At 49.5% G+C, this 20,797-nt stretch overlaps 1 protein-coding gene and 1 non-coding gene across 6 annotated transcripts in view; one reads left to right on the forward strand and one right to left on the reverse strand.

Moving 5' to 3' along the window:
• Znf592 (zinc finger protein 592) overlaps positions 1 to 20,797 on the forward strand; it is a 48,431-nt gene that overhangs the window by 18,362 nt on the left and 9,272 nt on the right. For 4 of the 5 annotated variants that reach the window (XM_074061935.1, XM_074061934.1, XM_074061936.1 and 1 more), the window contains exons 2-4: positions 44 to 148; positions 12,112 to 14,362; positions 19,555 to 19,733. In XM_074061935.1, coding sequence (XP_073918036.1) covers positions 12,131 to 14,362; positions 19,555 to 19,733 — 2,411 coding nt within the window. In that variant the 5' untranslated portion in view covers positions 44 to 148; positions 12,112 to 12,130. The remainder of the gene's footprint in view (positions 1 to 43; positions 149 to 12,111; positions 14,363 to 19,554; positions 19,734 to 20,797) is intronic. The other variant, XM_074061937.1, reaches the window with a different exon arrangement.
• Trnad-guc (transfer RNA aspartic acid (anticodon GUC)) lies at positions 631 to 703 on the reverse strand. Its single transcript has one exon. It is a non-coding gene; the product is annotated as a tRNA-Asp (tRNA).

A 20,797-nucleotide genomic window follows, 5' to 3' on the forward strand; every position in this document is an offset into this window, starting at 1 on the left:
GCTTTGCTTGCTTTAAAAGCATCTTGTTTTCTTCTTTCCGTAGGTGGAGTTTGGACACTAGACCATGTGCCTAGGTAGCTTTTTCTTTCTCCGCAGCTCTGCTCCCCAGCAACGCTCCCCACGCCTTTGGTTTGAGAGCCTTGTGAAGGTACGCTGTCCGTGCTGTCCCCTGCTGGCCTGGAAGAGCTGTCTGGACACAGCAAGCTTCCTGCTCCTTGGGTTGGTTTTGTTGTGTGTGGGTGGTAAAAGGCACAGCACAAAATTCATCATTTTTAAATGTGTCGTTTGGTGGCACTTAGTACATTCACAGTGTTAGCCACCACCCCATTTCCAGAACCGGACGGTCCCAGCTCCTTGCCCACAACCTGTCCACAAACCACCATTCTGCTTTTTTTTTTTGCGGTTCTGGGGCTTAAACTCAGGGCCTACACCTTGAGCCACTCCATCAGCCCTGTTCTGTGAAGGGTTTTTCAAGATAGCGTCTCACAAACAATTTGCCTGGGCTGACTTTGAACTGTGATCCTCCTGATCTCTGCCGCCTGAGTAGCTGGGATTACAAGTGTGAGCCACCGGCCCCTTATATTATAGTGGTGTATACATGACACCAAGATGCACATTTTTTTTTTCTTTTGGTGGCACTGAGGTTTGAACTCAGGGCCTCACGCTTGACAGGCAGGTGCTCTACCACTTGAGCCACTCCACCAGCCCATGTTCTGCTTTCTGTCTGTGAATTTGCCTCTTCCAGGAATGTCATGTAAGTGCATTCATTTGGCATTTGTCTCTTTACATCTGGCTTGCATCACTTGCATAGTGTCTTCAGGTTCTTCCATGTTGTACACTATGTTTCAGAAATTCCTCACTGTTTATTTTTTGCAGTGCTGGGATTGACCCCAGGGCTTCCCACACGTGAGGCAAGTGCTCTGTCACTGACTGCATCACCATCCCTTTTCTTTTTAAGGCTGAGTTAATTCCATTTATGTATATTCTGCATTTTATTTGCTCATCCAGTGATAGAAATTTGGGTTGCTTCCACCTTTTGGGCATTGTGAATAGTGCTGCTGTAAACACAGGTGCTCAGATATCCCAAGACCCTGCTTTTAGTGCTGTGATTCTACACCCAGGGAATGGGCAGGATTGCTGGATTGTGTGCTATTCTGTGTCCAAGTTTTGAGGAGCTGCCACACTGTTTCCCACAGTGGCTGCACTGTCGAATAGTCTCGCCAGCAACACAGGGATTCCGTTTTCTCCTGGTCTCACTGATATTTGTTACTTTATTTTTTTTTTAGTATTGGGGTTTGAACATGTCTGTTCATCCTGTACTATTTTCAGGTAAATTCCATATATCACATCATCTTATCATAAGTGCTTCATGGTATGTCTTAAAAAGATAAGAAAGTAAAAGATAAGAAAGTTGAGGGCTCCGTTTCTCTTTCTCTCTCCTTTTTTTTTGGCTACACTAGGGTTTGAATGGCCTTGCGCTTGCTAGGCAGGCACACTACCACTTGAGCCACTCCTGCAGCCCTCACTTTTTTTTTTTTAATTGAGACAGAGTCTTGCTATGTTGCCCAGGCTGGCTTTGAACTCCTGGGCTCAAAGGATCTTCCCATCTCAGCGTCTGAACAGCTGGGACTACAGATGTGCACCACCACGTGTAGCTAAGATAAGGGCTCTTACTGTTCCATTTTGTCTGATGATGGAAAGCGATGACAAATCACTATGGACACATGATCCTCAGCGTTCCCTTAGGTCGGCAGGGACACATAACGGTGGGCGGACACTCAAATGCTTTGCTGGAAACTGGGTCTGTTGCCATGCTGGGTTGTTAGTGAGAGGCTGCCTTGGTTGGAGGCTTGCTTTTCTGAAGAAGGTTGATTGCCCTTAGGGCTGAGCAGTCATTGTGAAAGAGGTCACCCACATCTCTGGAGAGTAGGGGGAGGAAGAAGGGAATCAGGGAGAAAGTAAGAGTGACAGTGAACGAGCAAGGTCACCACAGAGGAAGGTGTGGGGGAGAGAGGAGAAGAAAAAGAAGAGTACAGATGGTTTCCAGCTTCTGGTTTGACTTGAGAATGGAGCAAAAGTGATGTGCATTCAGTGGAGACTGTACTTTTGATTCCGAATTTTGATCTTTTCCATGGCTGTTCATATTGGTTTGTTGCTGCGCAGTGAGAGTGAGCCATAGCTCCCAGTCAGCTGTGAGACCACAGGGATGAGCCACCCATACTCCTTGAGGTCCTGAGTTGCTAAGCTACGATGCTCTGTCACATAATCTGTGCTCTGCTGCTGCAACAGAAAACTGCCAGCCAAGTCATTTATAAACAGTAGTTTATTTGGCTCATGGTTCTAGAAGCCAGGAAGTCCAAGGTGAGGGGCTGCATCTGGTGAGGGTCTTCTTGCTGCATAGGAGGGTTAGTGGGCATGTGTGTGGGACAGAGAAAATCTGGCCAAACTCACCCATTTGATCAGGAGCTCGATCCTGCCTTCGTCAACACATTCACAATTGCAGCACTGCCCCGTGGTCATTAAGTCTCCACGTGGGTTGTGGAGGTGGCATTCAAGCCATACCAGTAGGCTAGGTGCGTTACGTCACTTTTGACATTTTCTCAACTTGCTAGCAGGTTCCTTTCCCAGCCCTGCTGTGAGCTGAGGGACCTGTGTGTGTCTCAGGTGGGTGAGAGAAGGGGAAAGAGCAGAGCTCCTGGGAGAAGGAGGGCAGGTCCTCGCAGCCTCCTGTCCCACCAGCTCCTGATGCCTGTGGTCATCTGAGCCATGCTCCTTGCATCCATTTTGAATGTTTGGGACTGTCATTTGCTTGTGGTAGATGAAACTGGTGGTAGGTTCAGAACCCCGAACCCATGGGTACCGGAGATGGGGAAGGAGAGATCAAATGGCCACTCTCTTCTAGGGGCAGAGGTCTTACTCCCAGCCGGTCGGAGGCTAGTGGGATCTTGCTTCCCACTACCAAAAGTGGGAGTAATTCCCCAAGATGTGTGTGAGCAAGAGGACTCCTGTCCCTTCCTTTCAGGTTCGTGCATCCTGGGCTCACAGAGGAGTACCCAGGTAGTGCCAAGGTCTCTTTGCAAGTAAGAGAACATGAAAGGTGTACAGATTACAGAGTGTCAGGTTTATCTAGGTTCTCAGCTCTGTAAACTCTGCTGCCTGTCCCTGGTTTCTGTGTCCCAGTCGGCTTTAGAGTCCTGCACACTCCCCAATCCCTCCAGGTCTGTCCCTCTTTCTTTAATGTGCAGCTTTGTTGCAGTGTAACTCATGCCATGAAGTATATTTAAAGCACATAATTCAGTGGGCTGTAGTGTGTTCACAGAGTTGTACCCTTTTTCTTAAGACTCAGGCCCACCTGGGCTCTTCTCTTGCCTGTGGTTCTCAGAGCTAGCCTTCTCTCTCCATGGGCACCACACTGACCCCACCTTTGAGACAGACGTTCTTATCAGGGGGACCTTGGCCAGAAGGTATTTTCCACTGATAAAATATTTAGATTCAATTGGTCCTGCAGAGGCCCTGGATTCATCAACTAGGGCTACTTGGTAGCTCCCCTCCCACCAGCCAGGTCCTGTTGCTCCTGAAGATTGCTCTATTTATACGAAGTTTTAGGAACTCGGGGTACAGAGAGGGTGTTAAGCAGCCATCCGGTCCTGGGTTCACTCTCCAGCACCCCCCACCAAAAAAAAAAAAAAAAAAGTTGAAGTTTTAAAAGCTAAACACAAAGCTGTTGCATCTTTGCCAGATATGTAACTGGTACCAAACTTGCCTGGACATCTGCGACCATCTGGGAGCTGCCTTAGCTCTGTGCAGACAAGCTCACAGAGTCCTGATGACATGTGTCCAGGGGCACAGGATTAGAGGCTGGCAGGCCATGGAAGAGATGCACAGGGATCTAGGGCAAGAACTTCCCCTCCTTTTCCTTCCTCTCGCTCTCCCTCCTTCCCCTTCCCCTTCCCCTTCCCCCTCCCCTTTCCTTCCCATCTCATGTATAACCCATGATTCTCTTGCTTCAGCCACCCAATTGCTGGGATTGCAGGCGTGCACCACTACTCCTGGCAGGCAGGAGGGAGTAGCGAATGCACAGGTTCTGAAGCAGGAGCAGGGCTAGTGTGCTTGAGGAATGGAAAGGAAGCTTCCACAGGCCATGACAGACTAGGTAAGAAAGAGATACATGGGAGGCAAGTTTAGCAGTGAGGTCTAACAGGCTGCAGGAAAGACTGGATCTTCCTTGGGGTTGGAGGTTGTGAGGGGAGGAAGGCCGTGAGCTGACTTCCAATTTCGAAAAAGCAGTTGGCTGCTGTGTTGAGAATGACTGTCTAGGCAAGGATAGGAGCCAGGAGACCAGTGGCAGCTTCAGAGGGAGTGCGGGAGAGCAGTGAGAGAGGTCTGGGTCTGGATATGACTTGAAGGTCTAGTTGGCAGTGTGTATTGTGGATTGGATGAAGGGCATGAGGAAAGAGATGGAGGTATCACTTAGTGAAAGAGAGATGATCATAAGAGGGAGTCACATTAGCTGTTAGGTACACTAGGGGTGACATGTCAGCTAGACATCCAAGTAAGAACCAAATAGACGAATGCCAATTAATGACTCAGTGAGTGCATATCGAGGGGCTTACAGAACAGCCGATGCACGAGCATTTTACTGGAATTACAGTAGAAGAGGTAGGCACGCTGGCGTGAGGAAGAACAAGTAGGTAAGGGGGAGCAAAGGAAGATGACTTCTGTAGGAATGCCTTGATGAGCCTTCATGGCGCCCTGGGCTGTTTTCAGGGGCTGGTGTAGGGACACTGCAGAGGGTCTGGCTTCATCCTGTGGCCTCCGTAAACACCAGCTGGAAGCCTTGGCATTTGGTAACTGATGGGCCAGCTTCTCTCTCAGCCCCAGTTCTTCATGTGTGAAATGAAGAGGTCAGACTAGACCATTGCATCAGAAACAACAGGGAAGATTTGAACCCTAGATTAGAATAGAATAGAATTTCTGTGGCTAGGGCCTGGGCACCTGTACTTCAGTTATCCCATGGTATTCTTTTGCAGTTAGGCCCGCAGCGGTTGACACACAGGCATTTGGAAGCCATTGGAACAGGTCATTTCTGAGGTCCTGTGAGTTTTGTTGGAATGCCTGTCATAGAATTCTGTTCTTGGGAAATGAGACCTTAGCTTGGGGTGTGAAAGGCATGCCAGGGGAGGAGAAAGACAAGGACAGGTGTCTTAGCCAGGGGTTTTGAGAGATATTGAAGGGATGGTTCTGGGAGTAGAGGGAGAGTGACAGCTCCTCTGCCTCCTGGAGCCATTTAGGTCCTGGAAGTAGCAGGGAAGGGCATAAGCCCAGCTTTGGAGAGGCTCAGACTGATGAGAAAACTTAGGATTCCAGCCCTGGTGGGAAATGCTGCATAGAAGAAGGGAGTTCCAGGTTTCAGGGAAAATGGGGAAGAATGAGAAGGGAAACAGAGGACTGGTGTTACAGTACTTAGAGAAGACATCCAGAGGAAAGGGACCAGAACTATGCTGGGGTGAGGAGTGGTCAGGCAGATTAGTGCTTGCAGCCAGGGTGGGCTAGGCTGTCAGGTATTCTCTAGTCTGGGAAGCAGCTGGCCCTGATTCGGAGGTGTGAGAAAGTTTGAGAGCCACCAGTATGGTTAGAATTGGTGCCCTGGAAAGTGACTGGAGATCCGAGACCAGATCAGGCTGGAGCTCCCTGTGAGGCCAAGCAGTTTGAGCTCTTTGAAGATGGTGGGGTTTTGAGCAGGGGTGCCTCTGACCCAAAGCCTGTTTCACAGCAACCATTCTGGCAGCATGTGCATTGGAGGAGCCAAACTGGACAGGAAGCGACAACTGAAAAGTCTTGTTGCTCCACGGGGTTCACTGGGGCGGCTGTTTCCCACGCACTGCCGAGGGCCTCTGGGCCACTTTCTGCTGATGGCTTGCACACCAGGTGTCTCCTGGAATGAAGCATTGGCTCAGAACATCTGTGACTTGCATCACGTGGCCTAAAGCAGGCATTCATAGGTGTTTTGGAAACTGTGATACATGTGCACTAGGTGTCTGCTAGTCCACCTTAGGAGTTAAGGTTGTGTAGAAGTGTGGTACTTCCACATGCACTCAGCCAGCTCTGGCAGTCCACAAGGGCTCACAGGTCCTTACTTTTTTACATAGCAAATCAAGGCCTACCCAAGGGCTTCACACAGTATTTAGGACAGCATGGAGGAGAAAGCTGGTTTCTGTGGTTCACAATTCCTCATTTCAACTCTACCATTCCTATGCTAGGGAAGAAACAGGGGATTTGCTTTGGTTTGGTTTTTTGCATTGTTTTTATTTTTCTTTTTTGTGATACTGGGGATTGAACCAAGGACCTTGCATATGCTGGGCAAGCGCTCTACCCTGAACTACACCCCAGCCCTTTTTCTCCCTGTTTTGAGACAGGGTCTCATTAAGTTACTCCAGCTCGCTGGCCTTGACCTCTCTGTACCCCCACTGGCCTTGACCTCTCTGTACCCCCACTGGCCTTGACCTCTCTGTACCCCCACTGGCCTTGACCTCTCTGTACCCCCACTGGCCATCCTGTGAGTAGCCGTACTTTTCTTTTGGTTTGCTCCTGTTTCCTTTGATTCAGTCCACGTTTCTGAGCTCCTTCCAGTGCCACCATGGAAGCAATGTCTGATGGACATTCCTGCTGAGCCTGGGCTGACACAGCATACTGTCCAGCGTGTCTGCTCGTTCTGTCCTGCCCCGTAACTAGCTTCCATTCCAGGGACAAAAGGACTTTCTTTACCTGGCACCCAACTCCACAGTGCTTCCTTCTGGTCTCCACTTCAGCTGAGTAACTCCCTCCTCCTCTCCCTCTCCTTCCATACCACTCTCCCTCCCTTCTCCCCCTTGGCATCCCAGGATCCCTCAGCTTGACTTATTCTTTTGCTCTGTTGTCCCTGGGATGTTCCTTTTTCTGAAATAGATAATTGAGGGTAACTTTCATTTTCCCTTTTTTTTTGTGGTACTGGGGCTTGAACTCAAGTCTACACCTTGAACCACTCCATCAGCCCGTTTTTTGTGAAGGGTTTTTCAAGATAGGGTCTCGCAAATTATTTGTCTGGGGTGGCTTCGAACCGCAATCCTCCTGATCTCTGCCTCCTGAGTAGCTAGGATTTGCAGGTGTGAGCCACCAGGCACCCAGCTAAAAATTCTTACCCGCTGTAAACAATCACTGACTATAGATGATGTCAGTGTGTGAGCCACAGTTGTCCTGTGGGGACAGAGGAAGTGTCCCTCACAGGTTGTGTCTTCCGTCCTTCTTACCAGACCTTTCAACAAACACGTTAAATTTAAGAAAACTCCGGTGTGTCATCCTGCAATCCAGTGTTCTCATGGTCACCGTCTTATGAACAGAACAGAGCAAATGCCGCTCTCTCCATGCCTTCTCCACGTCCTGTGACTTCCCTCTTAATAATCTGCCATTACCAAATTTAGCCTGTTAAGGAAAGCAGATAGTCAGCTTCAGGGTCACTTGAAATTTGAAGGCATCGATGCTGAGGGAAGTAGAAGCTCATAGGTTCTTAGTTCAGAGCCTTTCTTTTTTTTTCTAGATTTGAATATGCAGATGTTACTGCATTTGTATGCATGTGATATATTTATTTATGTCTATTTTTGCAGTGCTAGGGATGGAACCAAGGATCGTGCACATGCTAGGCAAGTGCTTTACCGCTGAGCCACACCCAGCCCCCACACAACAACCTAAGTGCATCTTCTTGACTAGTGAGGGAAGTCACCTTTTATTTGTCTGCATCTTTTATTTTAAATTCAGCACTACTTATTCTCTCCTCCCTGATATTTTGGAGTTTGATGACAAACCTATACTTTAGTTAGGCTCCTCCCTAAACCTTTGTCTGTCCAGCATGAAATAGTTGCAGTCTCTAGGAAGAGCCCATCTGCTTTGTGGCCTCAGTCTCGTTTCTCAGATTTCTTCCAGCTCTGGTGTGTCTTTCTTTTTTTTTTTTTTTGAAATATTAGTTGTTTTATTTATTTATTTTTTTTTTTCATTTTTCTTATGGTGTGTCTTTCTTAAGATGTGGGGAACTGAAACTGCATGGCACATGTAGCTGTGAACACAGAGTGAGGTTCCCCGCCCGCCCGCCCCCCCCCCCCCCCCCCGCCGGTACTGGGGTTTGAACTCAGGGCTTCATGCTTAGCAGGCAGGTACTCTCCCACAGAATAGTTTTGAAGGACAGAATGGCGAGTTTTCATTTGCTCCTGGTGTCCTTTGTGGGCCTTTCATAATGAAACAAGCAACATATCGTAAGGAACTGTCCACCCTGAAACACAGGCCTCTTAGGACTGGCTAGCTCAGAACTGTGATTCCAAAGGTCTGGTGGAATTGCTCTTCCTGATACCCCTTTACGTCTGCTCTCATTGCCGTAGTCCTGTTTATGAGCCTCTTGGTGTCTTTTAGCTCCGCATTTTGTTCTGGAGCAGCCTTAAGGCCATTTGCAAACTTGAAGGTTTTATTTTATGGCTTCAGCAGACATTTGTTGAGTGCCTAATGCGGAATGCAGTGATGAAGAGACAGATATGCCCCTCCCTTCATAAAGCTGTAGGCCCAGCTCCCTGCCACCAGCTGATTGCTTCCCCAAGCGTTCCGAGTCTGTGGGCCATATTTAAAATTCTTGTTCATGACCCTTACTTGGTAGTGGTGTTTCCAGTGGCTAGTCCTTGAGAGCGTGTGTTGCTTTGGGCTGTGGAGAGACAGCGTGTCATGGTGGGGAGTACATAGTGGAGCAGCCCGCTCACCTCATGGAGCTGGAAAGCAAAAGAGTGAGAAAGGGGAGCAGCTGCCATCCCAACAGCCCCTCCAGGGCACATCTGACTTCCTTCCACTACCCCACCCCCCAATAAAGCCATCCATGACTGGCCACCAAGCTTCTAACACATCTAGCTCAAGATCTGAGCTAGAGCAGGTCACTTGTGGGGTGGGATGCACCATCATTTCTAAAGCGCCAGGCTCCAGTGCAGAGCTGGTCAGTGGGTTAAAAACCCCACTGTCCATAGCCCCTCCTACAACAGTCACACGAGTGTACACACACACTAGCATCCACTCCAGCTCTGTGCAACTCATTGTTTTGGTTTTGTTTTTTGGTAGAATTTTGGTACTTAAAATCTGTAGAAATTCTTTCTGCCTACTAGTTCTGCCATAATCATAAAAAGTCAAATTGTTTTTACCCCTCAAAGAACCTAACAGGCTGGCTGGCCTCCATGAGCCCCTTCAAATTAAGATCTTTCTTTCTCCCACCCAGTCGTGTTTACTTAAGTATTTGGTAAAATTTCCTGGGCTAATTAGTAAATCCTGAAACAAACAATGGGAATTTATATTCATTTTATTTTATTTTACTTTTGGCAGTACTGGGGTTTGAACTCAGGGCCTCATGCTTGCTACGCAGGCACTCTTATCACTTGAGCCACTCTGCCAGCGCTTTTTTTGTGTTGGGGTTTTTCGAGATACGGTCTTGTGAACTATTTGCCGGGGTTGCCTTTGAACCGAGATCCTTCTGATCTCTTCCTCCTGAATAGCTGGGATTACAGGCACGAGCCTCCATACCTGACCTTTTTTTGTTCTTTTTTGAGGCACTATGTAGCCCAGGCTAGCCTCAAACTTGCTTGTAGTTCTTCTGCCTCACCCTCCCAAGTGCTGTGATTACAGGCATGCACCACCACACCCAACTTATTTCACTTTTATAACAGAGTACATTTTCACTGACTTCTGTTTCCTACTTGTAAACAATGTGCTATGCATCTTAGAGTAAGATTCAAAGAGCAAGATTCAAAAAGTATGGTGAGTCCTTTACTCGCTGTTGTCAGTTGTCAGTGACTTTGGATTGCCTTACCAGAAATAAGACTTCTGGCTTTTAAAGACTCCAGCTTTGGTGCTGAAAATCCTTTGCAGGTTTTTCTTGCTGTTCCACAGTGTTCTACCGAAAGAACCTTTACGCAGGACCACTCTCAGCCGCTGAAATGCTTCTGTGAGGAGAGTGCCACTTTGTTCTGTAATCTCCCTGTGCCAGGCTCCCAGCTGACCCTCACACTCCCCCAGCTACTGCTGTTCCTCTCCCACCTGCTTTTCGAAGCTCCTTAAAAGGACCAATATGCCCTGTTCTTTTTTTTTCCGGTGTGACTGGGGTTTGAACTCAGGGCTTTGCACTGGCAAAGCAGGTACTCTACTCCTTGAGCCACACCTCCAGTCCATTTTGCTCTGGTTATTTTGGAGATGGAGGTCTCACAGACTGTTTGCCTGGGCTGGCCTCGAACTGAGATCCTCCCAGTCTCAGCCTCCAAGTAGCTGGGATTGCAGGCATGAGCCACCACCATTTGACTTGTTCCGTCCTTCAGTCTTTTTTCCTAGACATTTGAAAGAAAGGAAGGAAGGAGGGAGGCAAGAGAACTGCTTTTAAGGCAGTCCCACACAGCGTTCACTCAGTGTTGTGCCCTGCACAGGAGTTCACTTGGCCATGGGCACCTGTGCTGAGTGATGTCATGTGTTCCTGTTTGGACTTCACTACTTCAAACTGTACCTTGTGGCAGGGGGTCTCTCTATTGACCCCTGTTTAGATAATTGGTAGTTCACTTTATTATTACCCACCCTGATTAGGCACCTCCTCAGTGAGAGGAACGTTTTGCATCTTCTGTGAGAGCGTCCAGGCAGGCAGATGTGCTTTGTTGGGGATTTGGCGTGAGGAGGGGTGGTAAGAAACTAAACCTGCAAACTTATTGATCCCATGGGGTGGTAAGAGCTACGTCTCTGGCATACTACCTGTTTCTCTAAGGTTCAGAGTGCTTTTAGTTTTTTTTTTTTCCATTTTAAAAATTACAAAAGCAATTTATTAACCCCCCCACCCCCCAAAAAAGTGTTTTTTTTTTTTTTTTTTTTGGTGATGGGCTTTATTTTTAGTTTTTATTTTTTTGGTGGTACTGGCGTTTGAACTCACCACACTTGCTAGGCAGGTGCTCTACCACTTGAGCCACTCTGCCAGCCTATTTTTGTGTTGGGATTTTAGAGATAGGGTCTCATGAACTATTTGTTCAGGGCTGGCTTTGAACGATGATCCTCCTGATCTCTGCCTCCTCAGTAGCTAGGATGACAGACTTCCTTTTTGTTGTTGTTTTTATTTTCCCAGTATTGGGAACCTAACTCTGGGGCCTCACCTTTGTGCTGTTTTGCTAATGCTGTAGAATTACAACTTTGGGTTGTGCTTTTGGATGTGTTTGTTCCTAGGTAATTTCTAGGAGTGGGGTTCCACTCACTCGGTGCTGTGTAGCAATCGAACTACCTTTAGTCTGCTAGCATAAATGTGATGTAAGAAGTGTGCTAGCGGGGAGCCCAGAGGTGTTGGAACAGATGTGGGTGAAGGCTGGGCAAGGGAGGCCATGGAGCTTTCTGTCCACCTTGGCAGGGCTGAGCTGGCCAAGTTCATGCTTTGTCGAAGTGGAGCGTTACTGAGACTTTCTGGGCCTGGGTTTCCTGTCCCAATAGTTCTGTAGCTCTCTTCCTCAGGCCATGAAGGAAACAGTACATTAAGTTAAAATAGAACTTAGCCTTCCTTAAAACTATCACCTGGCCACTTGCTAATTATGTGACACCTTGAGAGTCCCCCTGCTCTCAGGTGTAATGGTCCATTCACCAACCAGTTAAAAAAATCAAGGAATCAAGTGTATTTGCTGAATAGAGAAAAAAAATACTTAGAAGATGATCTGAAGTCAGGTCTCGTATGAATCAGAGGCTCAGAGGTTCATAAAGGAAGGAAGTGTTGAGCACTCCTTGTTTAGAAAAGGCTGAGAGGTCAGCTGTTTGCCAGTGTACACGATTGCCGAGTGACTGCACTGGGAGACTGCAGTAGGAGTCTTCCTACAACCAGCCAGGAGTCTCCAGGTACTGAGAGAGCTTGTCACTACATGCACGCCTCCCCCTTCCCTGCCTTCCAGCAGTTTAGAAAACCTCCTAGGGTAAAACTGAGGAATGTGACTCCCTGTCACAGACATGGGCTTCTGCATGGTGTGCTAGCTGCGTGTGTGTCAGTGTGATGGATGTGCAGTGGTTCTGTGTGGTCACTCATCCTGTTCTCTGTTTCTGTTGCAGCCCTTGCTAGCATCCAGCCATGGGGGACATGAAGACCCCAGATTTTGATGACTTGCTGGCCGCTTTTGACATCCCAGACCCCACTAGCCTTGATGCCAAGGAGGCCATCCAGACCCCCAGTGAGGAGAGTGAGAGTCCCCTTAAGCCTCAGGGCCTGTGTATGGATGAGAGTGTGTCCTTGTCTCACTCGGGATCAGCCCCAGACCTGCCGGCCGTGAGTGTCATTGTCAAGAACACCAGCCGCCAGGAGTCATTTGAGGCAGAGAAGGACCACGCTGCTCCTAGCCTTCTGCACAATGGGTTCCGGGGCTCAGCATTGCCTCCAGAACCCCACAGCTGTGGGAAGTTTGACTCCACCTTCATGAATGGAGATGGTGCCAGGAGCTTCCCTGGCAAGCTGGAGCCTCCCAAGTCCGAGCCACTACCCACCTTCAACCAGTTCAGTCCAATCTCCAGCCCTGAATCCGAGGATCCCATCAAAGATAACGGGTTTGGGATAAAGCCCAAGCACTCGGACAGCTATTTCCCACCTGCACCTGGGTGCGGGGCCATTGGGGGCCCAGTCCTGGAGGCACTGTCCAAGTTTCCAGTTCCTGAGCTACACATGTTTGATCACTTTTGTAAGAAAGAACCCAAGCCAGAGCCCCTGCCCTTGGAGAGCCCACAGGCACAGGAGCGGGGTGGGCAGAAGCCAGCAGAGCCTCACAAAGACCTGGATTCCTCCAGTCGATTCTTTGGGGAAGCTCTGGAATTCAACAGCCACTCCAGCAACAGTATTGGAGAGCCCAAGAAGCTTGCCCTGGAGCTTGGCACCTGCTCCTCAGTCCCCCCAAGGCAGCGGCTTAAGCCAGCTCATTCCAAGCTATCCTCTTGTGTGGCAGCCTTGGTGGCCCTACAGGCCAAAAGGGTGGCCAGTGTCACCAAGGAGGATCAGCCTGGCCATACAAAGGATCCCTCAGGGTCTACTAAAGAGGGTTCTAAAGGCAGCCCCAAAATGCCCAAGTCACCAAAGAGTCCCCGGAGCCCTCTAGAGGCCACTAGGAAGAGTATGAAACCATCAGACAGCCCTCGGAGCATCTGTAGTGACAGCAGCAGCAAAGGCTCCCCTTCTGTGGCTGCCAGCTCCCCGCCAGCCATTCCCAAAGTCAGAATCAAAACCATTAAGACGTCATCAGGGGAAATCAAACGCACCGTTACAAGGATCCTGCCAGACCCTGATGATCCGAGCAAGTCCCCTACTGGGTCACCTGGGGGGAGCGCCATTGGCGAGGCTCCAAGTGAGGCACCGGCGGAGGAGGGCATGGCCCTGACTGTGGAGGAGCACTTTCCAGAGGCAGGCACAAATTCAGGGAGTCCCCAGGGTGACAGGAATGGGGATGAGAGTATAACAAAGGCCAGTGACTCTTCGTCTCCCTGCCGCCGCTCTGGGCCCCGGGCAAAGGGGGCTGCCCCAGGCTCACAGACAGGCAAGAAGCAACAGGGCGCGGCAGTGCAGGCCTCAGCTGCGGCCCCTGCAAATCTCCTGCCCAAAGCTGTGCACCTGGCCAACCTGAACCTGGTCCCCCACAGCGTTGCTGCATCTGTGACGGCCAAGTCTTCTGCACAGAGACGGGGCCAGCCGCAACCCACTCAAATGTCAGTGCCCCTGGTCCACCAGGTGAAAAAAGCTGCCCCTCTGATTGTGGAGGTCTTCAACAAGGTCCTCCACAGCTCCAACCCCGTGCCCCTGTATGCGCCAAATCTCAGCCCGCCTGCGGACAGCAAGATCCATGTGCCGGCCAGTGGGTACTGCTGCCTGGAGTGCGGGGACGCCTTTGCCTTAGAGAAGAGCCTGAGCCAGCACTATGGCCGGCGGAGCGTCCACATCGAGGTGCTGTGCACGCTGTGCTCCAAGACGCTGCTCTTCTTCAACAAGTGCAGCCTGCTCCGGCACGCCCGTGACCACAAAAGCAAGGGGCTGGTCATGCAGTGCTCACAACTGCTCGTGAAGCCCATTGCTGCGGACCAGATGTTCGCCTCAGCGCCTGTAAACTCCACAGCACCAGCAGCCCCGGCCTCCTCCTCCTCCTCCCCCAAAGCCAGCCCTGCCCCGGGCAGTGCCAGCTCTTCCCTACCAGCCTTGCCGCTTTACCCGGACCCTGTGAGGCTCATCCGGTACGGAACCAAATGTCCTGAATGTCACAAGCAGATGAGGGACTACATGGTCCTGGCTGCACATTTCCAGAGGACGGCGGAGGAAGCGGAGGGGCTGGTAAGCAGGCTATCACTGATGAGCGTCAGGCCCTGGCTCCCACGGGCTCCCACGGGCTCTCCTGGGCTCGGAGAGAAGAGCCTGTTGACTTGGGAGTGAGCAGTGGTGGAATCTCGGGAGTCTTAGAAGCAGACTCCTGCTCGATGGTTAGTGGCCGGTAGTGTATAGTGCTTGGAAAGATGGGTCACCCATGCCATGGGGAGACCCTGAAGATTTAGCAAGTACAGCCAGGTGTGGTGGTGCAGCCTGTAATCCAAGCACTCAGGAGGCTAAGGGAGGAGGAGCGCACCTGGACTACACAGTGAGACCCTGTCTCAAAAAGATTTAGCAAGTGTATTTATGGACGTGCCTCGTGTTCCACTCGGCTCCCCTTCCAGTGACTGTGAGGCCTGTGATCCGGCCTGGGACAGGTCTCTGCTGGATGGTCTCTTTCTGGTTTCTAGCAGGTGTCAGCATGGTTTTGGCCTCAGCCCAAAGACCATGGGGACAGAGGTGAGAATCACTGCCCCATGTCTTAGTCTGGTCTTCTAAGAACTGTCTTTAGAAAGTTGTTCTGCCCCATAGTGGGCACAGAACATTTTTTGTGGTCCCTTTGTGGGTACTTGAGAAAGGAGAGGCAGGGCTGAGGTGGAAGGAAGGAGAGTAGATGGACATATGGACCCCGGCAGAGGCCTTGGGGGCCTCCTTTCATCCATGCTCTCAGAGCTCCAGGAAAGCAGTTGGGCTTATCTGCTTGTTCCGACTCGAGGTTCTGGTTGACGAGTGGCTTTCTAAGAAGCCGCTCGGCGCTGAGAATGCCCTTTGGCACCCTCTATGTCTGACTGTCTGCATTAGTGGGCCCACCAAGGAGGAAGACGGCATGCCAGCCAGCATGGCTGTAATCCCAGCACTAGGGAGGCTAAGGCAGAAGGATCACGAGTTCCAGGCCAGCCTGGGCTATGTAGCAAGACTCCATTTAAAAAAAAAATAGGAGGCTTCCAGACATGCCTCCAAAAAGGGTTCTCTTCATCACACAGCCAAGCCCATCCTGTCATCCAGCCTCCCTAAGCCAGTATACCTGGGGCCTGTGCTGCTGCTGGTGGCTGTTGAGCTTATCGAGTTTCCCATAAGCCGCTTTACTGGCGGTTCTGTGCTGCTGAGTACTAGCAGGCAGGAGGAAGTCACCCCTTCCTCCAGGAGCTCACAGTGACTCAGCAGAGGCAGCGGCCACCACCAAGCAGCAGCAGTGTGTGACAGACTAAGATGGGGGCTAGAGCAGTCTGTGAACCCAGGTGCACCAGTACTCAGGGACTGATGCATAGTGGGTGCAGGCTGAGGAGTGGTTGGGACGGCAAGGGTGGTGAGGGCGCTCCAGCCATAGGGAGCAAAGGCCTTTGAGGTGTTGGGTGTGGGGGTGACCACTGCAGTGCTAGGGTGCAGGCAGCAGGTCTAGCCTGGTAGGTCTGCAGGGTTTCTGCAGAGGACTCAGCCCCAAAGCAGCCAGGGGATGCTGTAGCTCCCTTTGTGGCTTCTCATGTCCACCACCTCTCCGTCTCCTGTGCCTTCTGATGAGTCAGGTATGATCCCCGGCCCCTTCCTAGGGGCTTCAGTGTTCTAGCTGCCAGGAATGCTTGAGTTGGGCCAGGAATCCTTTTTCCTGAGTCTTGTGACAATGACCTTGGCAGTGGAGGTCCGATGCCTGGGTCTATGGTTTTTCCCACTGCTTCTTACCCATCTTCTAAAATGTGTTGAAGTAGGGCTATAGGATCCCAGGCTGGCACCCTTATCCTCCATCTTCCCTGTGTAGCTCTCCCCAGACAGGATTGAAGAGCACCTTGGGAGTCTGTTGGCTTCTCTGGCATAGCTTGAGTCCCTCACAAAATCTCCTGCCAGGGATCAAGACCCAGGCTCGAAAGCTGTTGTGTTGGGTTTCCCGTGACAGTACCCAAGCTTCAGGCTCCATGTCCGGGGCAGGGGCTGCCTAGGTGAGCTGGGGTGAGGCTCTGTATTAGCCGTGTCTGGGACTCCGTCTTCCTCTTGGAGGTCTGCCCTGACCGGATTTGCCTCCTACTGAAGGCTCTCCTCCTCCCTTTGGGCTCCAGGTCACCTTGTTGGAACAGCATCTCTCAAAAGGGAAACTGAATTGAATCTAGTCTATATTGCTAGCTATGTTGTTGTCACTCCCATAAAATTAATGGCAATTCCTTAATACTGCCTAGTATGTCCACATTCAAATTTTCTCAATTATGTCAAAAATTTTTTTTATAGTTGAGACTTGTTTTTTCTTTTTGAAGCAGGTCTTGCTGTGTAGTCCATGGTCTCAAACTTGTGATCTTCCTGCCTCAGCCCCCCAAATGCTGGAATTACAGGGATTTCCCACTATACCTGGCTTATTTTGTTTATAATTTTATTTTTTTATTAATTTTATTTTTGGCGCTGGGGATCAAACCCAGGCCCTTGAGCATGACAGGCAAGCATTTTACCTCTGAGCTGTACTCCCAACCTGGCCGCTTTGTTGAATCAGTGCCTAAACATGGCTTATATTACGGTTGTATTTCTTCTTCTTTTGTATTTTTTTATTTTTGGCAGCACTAGAGTTTGAACTCAGGGCCTCACACTTGCTAGGCAGGTGCTCTACCACTTGAGCCACTCTGTCAGCCCTTTTTTTTTTTTTGTGATGGGTTTTTTTGAGATAGAGTTTCGTGAACTCTTTGCCCAGGCTGGCTTCAAACCACTATCTTCCTGAGTAGCATTTTTTTTTTTTTTTTTCTGGGGCTTAAACTCAGGTCCTAAATCTTGAGCCACTCCACCAGCTCTTTTTTTGTGAAGCTGTTTTTTGAGATAGAATCTCTCAAACTATTTGCCTGGGGCTGGCTTCGAACCTTGATCCTCTTGATCTCTGCCTCTTGAGTAGCTGGGATTACAGATGTGAGCCACTGGCGCCCTACAACAGCACATTGCCCCAGCCTAGCCCACCATAGTCTTCATGCCGTTGACACGGGGTCCTGGGTCCTCAGAATTTTTCAGGACAACTCTGGTTTAACTGATTTCTCATGCAAGTATTTTTTCCCTCCATACACCATATTTTGTCTGTAGACTAGAATTTAGCAATACCTACCAGATTGGGTCTGGGTTGAGGATGCACTTTTCTTCCGGTTGGGTGACTTAAGAGATACAAAGCACCTGCTGCTCTCACTGATACTGGCGCTGACTTGATTGGTGAGTGGAGGTGCTTGCTTTTACCCAGTGATTTCACTGTCCATCAACAATCATGGTGAGAGGAGCTGCAACATGTGTTTTTCTAGTTTTATTTTTAATCACGTAAGCTGGAATTCTGTATAAATACCTTTTCCTCTTCCAGGAGGCCTTTCTGTTACTCTGAAATATAGTTTATGTTGAAAAATGGGAGAGTTAATTTGTTTCCTTTAATGAAGTTTTCAGAGAAGTGAGTTCATGCCCTGACAAGCTAAGAGTGTTCTAGGAGTCTCTCTTCTATCATTTTTAAAACTATGGTAAAATACACAGCGTCAAGTTTCCATCTCACGCACAGCTCAGTGATGGGAGGTGTATTTACGTTGTACAGCCCATCTCCATAGTGCGTCTCAGCTCCCCATTTTCCCCCTCTCCCCACCCCTGGCAGTCACCATTCTCTTTTCTGCCTCTGTGGATTTGATTCTTCTAGGCACCCCATGAGTGCACTCCTGCAGTATTTGTCTTTTGGTGGCTGGCTTATCTTGCCTAACATGTCCTTAAGGTCTGTCCACATTGTAGCACGTGTCAGAATTTCCTTCTGTTACAAGGCTGAACCAGGTGTGGTGGTTACAGCTGTAATCCCAGCACTTGGGAGGCTGAGGCAAGAAATATGGAGTTCAAGACAAGCCTGGGCTGCATAATGAGACCTTGTCTCAGCCCTCCCCCTCAAAGCAAAAGATGAATTATGTTCCACTGTATGTGCGTGTACGCACACATGCATGTGCACGCATGCACACACACGACATTGCTCTCAGGTACGTGGGTTTCTTCCATGTTTTTGCTAGTGTGAATAATGCTTGTGCAAGCATCGGCATGTCAGCATCTCTTTGGGACGCTGGTCCTTTGGGTGACTACCTAGAGATGGCTGTTTAATTTCTGAGGACCCAGCAGTGCTGAGGAACACCTGTTTCCTCATCGCCTCACAACACCTCCGCTGTCTGATTTTTTTCACAATACCCATCCTCATGGGCGCTCTTAGTTTAGTTTTGCTATGAAAATGAACTCACCGGCTTTCGTGTATTCAGTCTATTTCTTTGTTCAGTTACATTTTTCGGTGCTCAAGTTACCCTGCCTTGGTCAGCGAGCGCCCTGCATGCTGGCTCCTGTGTCCTTTTAACGTGAACTCACCAGTGCTTGAGACGCTTCCTGGTTTTCAGTCCCAACAAGATGTCCTGGACACTTCTTTGCTAAGCATGTCAACCATTTCTCCTTTTAGTGGGGCTTGGTATTTAGAGGCCACAATCTGGGTACAAGGTAAGCTTCCGGCCACCTTTTAGTGTTTCCTTCTTAGTGGTCAGAACCAGGAAATGTGTGTTTTCAAAAGGAGGAAAGGAGAACCATGACACTGATTCTTAAGCTGATAGTCTCCCTCCCTCCTTCCTTCCCTCCCTTCTTCCCTTTCCTTCAACAGGATCTCACTGTATACTAGGCTGACCTTGAACTCAGTTCTCCCACCTCAGCCTCTCAAGTGCTGGGGTTGCAGGTGTGTGCCACTGCTCCCAGCTTCATGCTGGATTTTCTGGCTAAAGCAGAGGTTTTTTCCTGTCTTTGCTAATAATTGTCCCTTTGAGCACCTCCTCTGACCCCGGGTTTGTGGCCCCCCAGTGAGCAGCAGAAGTGTCCCCTTTTCACTGTGGAGGTGGGAGAGGCCTCTCCAGGATGCAGCACCAGCCCGTGTGTTGCTGTCCCTCTGGATTGTCTGGATTCTGCCCACGGGAAGGAAGAAGTTGTCGCCGTCCTAGAGGTGCACAAGGAAGACCGTTAGTGTGGCTCTAAGGTTAGCGTGTGGGTATCGACCCTTGTAAGGAGGCCAGGGGTGTCAAGGGTCCTTCAGGAGTCAGAAATGAGAATGGTAGGGAAGCTGTGTGGACCGTGTCCTAGGAGAGCCAGGCAGCTGTGCCGGGAAGCCCCAGTGTGGCGCCTGGGGCACCCGCGTGACTGGCTTTCTCATTCTCTCCTAGGTCTGTCAGGTGTGCCAGATGCTACTGCCCAACCAGTGCAGTTTCTGTGCACACCAGCGAATTCACGCACACAAGTCCCCCTACTGCTGCCCGGAGTGTGGTGTCCTCTGCCGCTCTGCCTACTTCCAGACCCACGTGAAGGAGAATTGCCTGCACTATGCCCGCAAGGTGGGCTACAGGTGGGTGCTGCCTGGCTCACTGTTCTGGAATTGCCCAGTGGCTGGTCCTTTCCCTCAGCCAGAACTTGATACTGTGATTTGGTCTTTTGTGGTCTTTTTGTGGTTCTGGTGTTTGAACTCAGGGCCTCGGCCTTACCAGGCAAGTGGTCTTCCACTTGAGCCACGCCCCCAGTCTTTCCTCTTTTTAGCTTGGTTTTTGGATAGGGTCTCACCCTGATGTTCCCGGGCTGGCCCAGGATGCTCATACCTCCACCTCCTGATTTTCTGGGATTAAAGGCATGTGCCGCCATGCCTAGCTGAGATTTGGTCTTTACTAAGATCAGTAGGACAGGGATACTGATTGGTATGTAGATAGACTTTTTATTTTACAGATGGCAGGAAAAGCAAGAGAAATTACATATCAAGTAGTTTTGAAGGGAGATCAGAACATAGCACTCTATTTTTATGCATCCCCTACCTTGTTTTTTTGAGACAGGATCTCACTGTGTAGCCTAGGCTAGCCTCAAACTTGTTTGCGTTTGTCCTGCCTCAACCTCCTGAGTGCTGGGATTGCAGGTATGCACTACCATGCCTGGCTTGTTTAATTTTTTTTCAATATTTAATTTTATGGGTTATGGTGGCACATGCCTGTCATCCTAGCACTTGGGAGGTGGAGGATCATAAGTTCCAGGTCAGCCTGATTACATAGCAAGACCCCAAGACCCTGCCTCAAACGAAACAAAACAAGATGAACAAAAGTATATAAATTTAATTTGTTCACAAAGTTATGTTTGGCACAAACATAAATTTAAAGTACTGTTTCTATAATTTTACTTCAAAATGTCCTAAGTTTTCATTAACAAAAGAGGCTGTAAACTGGTAGAGTGACTCCAGTGTTAGACCACCTGTCTAGCAAGCATTGGGGCCCTGAGTTCAAGCACCAGTACCACAAAAAGTAAATAAACAAACAAATAAATGGGCTGTAAGACACCAAACTTGACTGTCTTCATTTTGTGAGAAAGAAATAAAACTTGAGGCTGGAAAAAGGCCAGGCTGGTAGTAAAACCAGAAAGACGACTCTTACT

Source organism: Castor canadensis, chromosome 19 (assembly GCF_047511655.1).
Source record: "Castor canadensis chromosome 19, mCasCan1.hap1v2, whole genome shotgun sequence".
Classification (NCBI taxonomy): domain Eukaryota; kingdom Metazoa; phylum Chordata; class Mammalia; order Rodentia; family Castoridae; genus Castor; species Castor canadensis.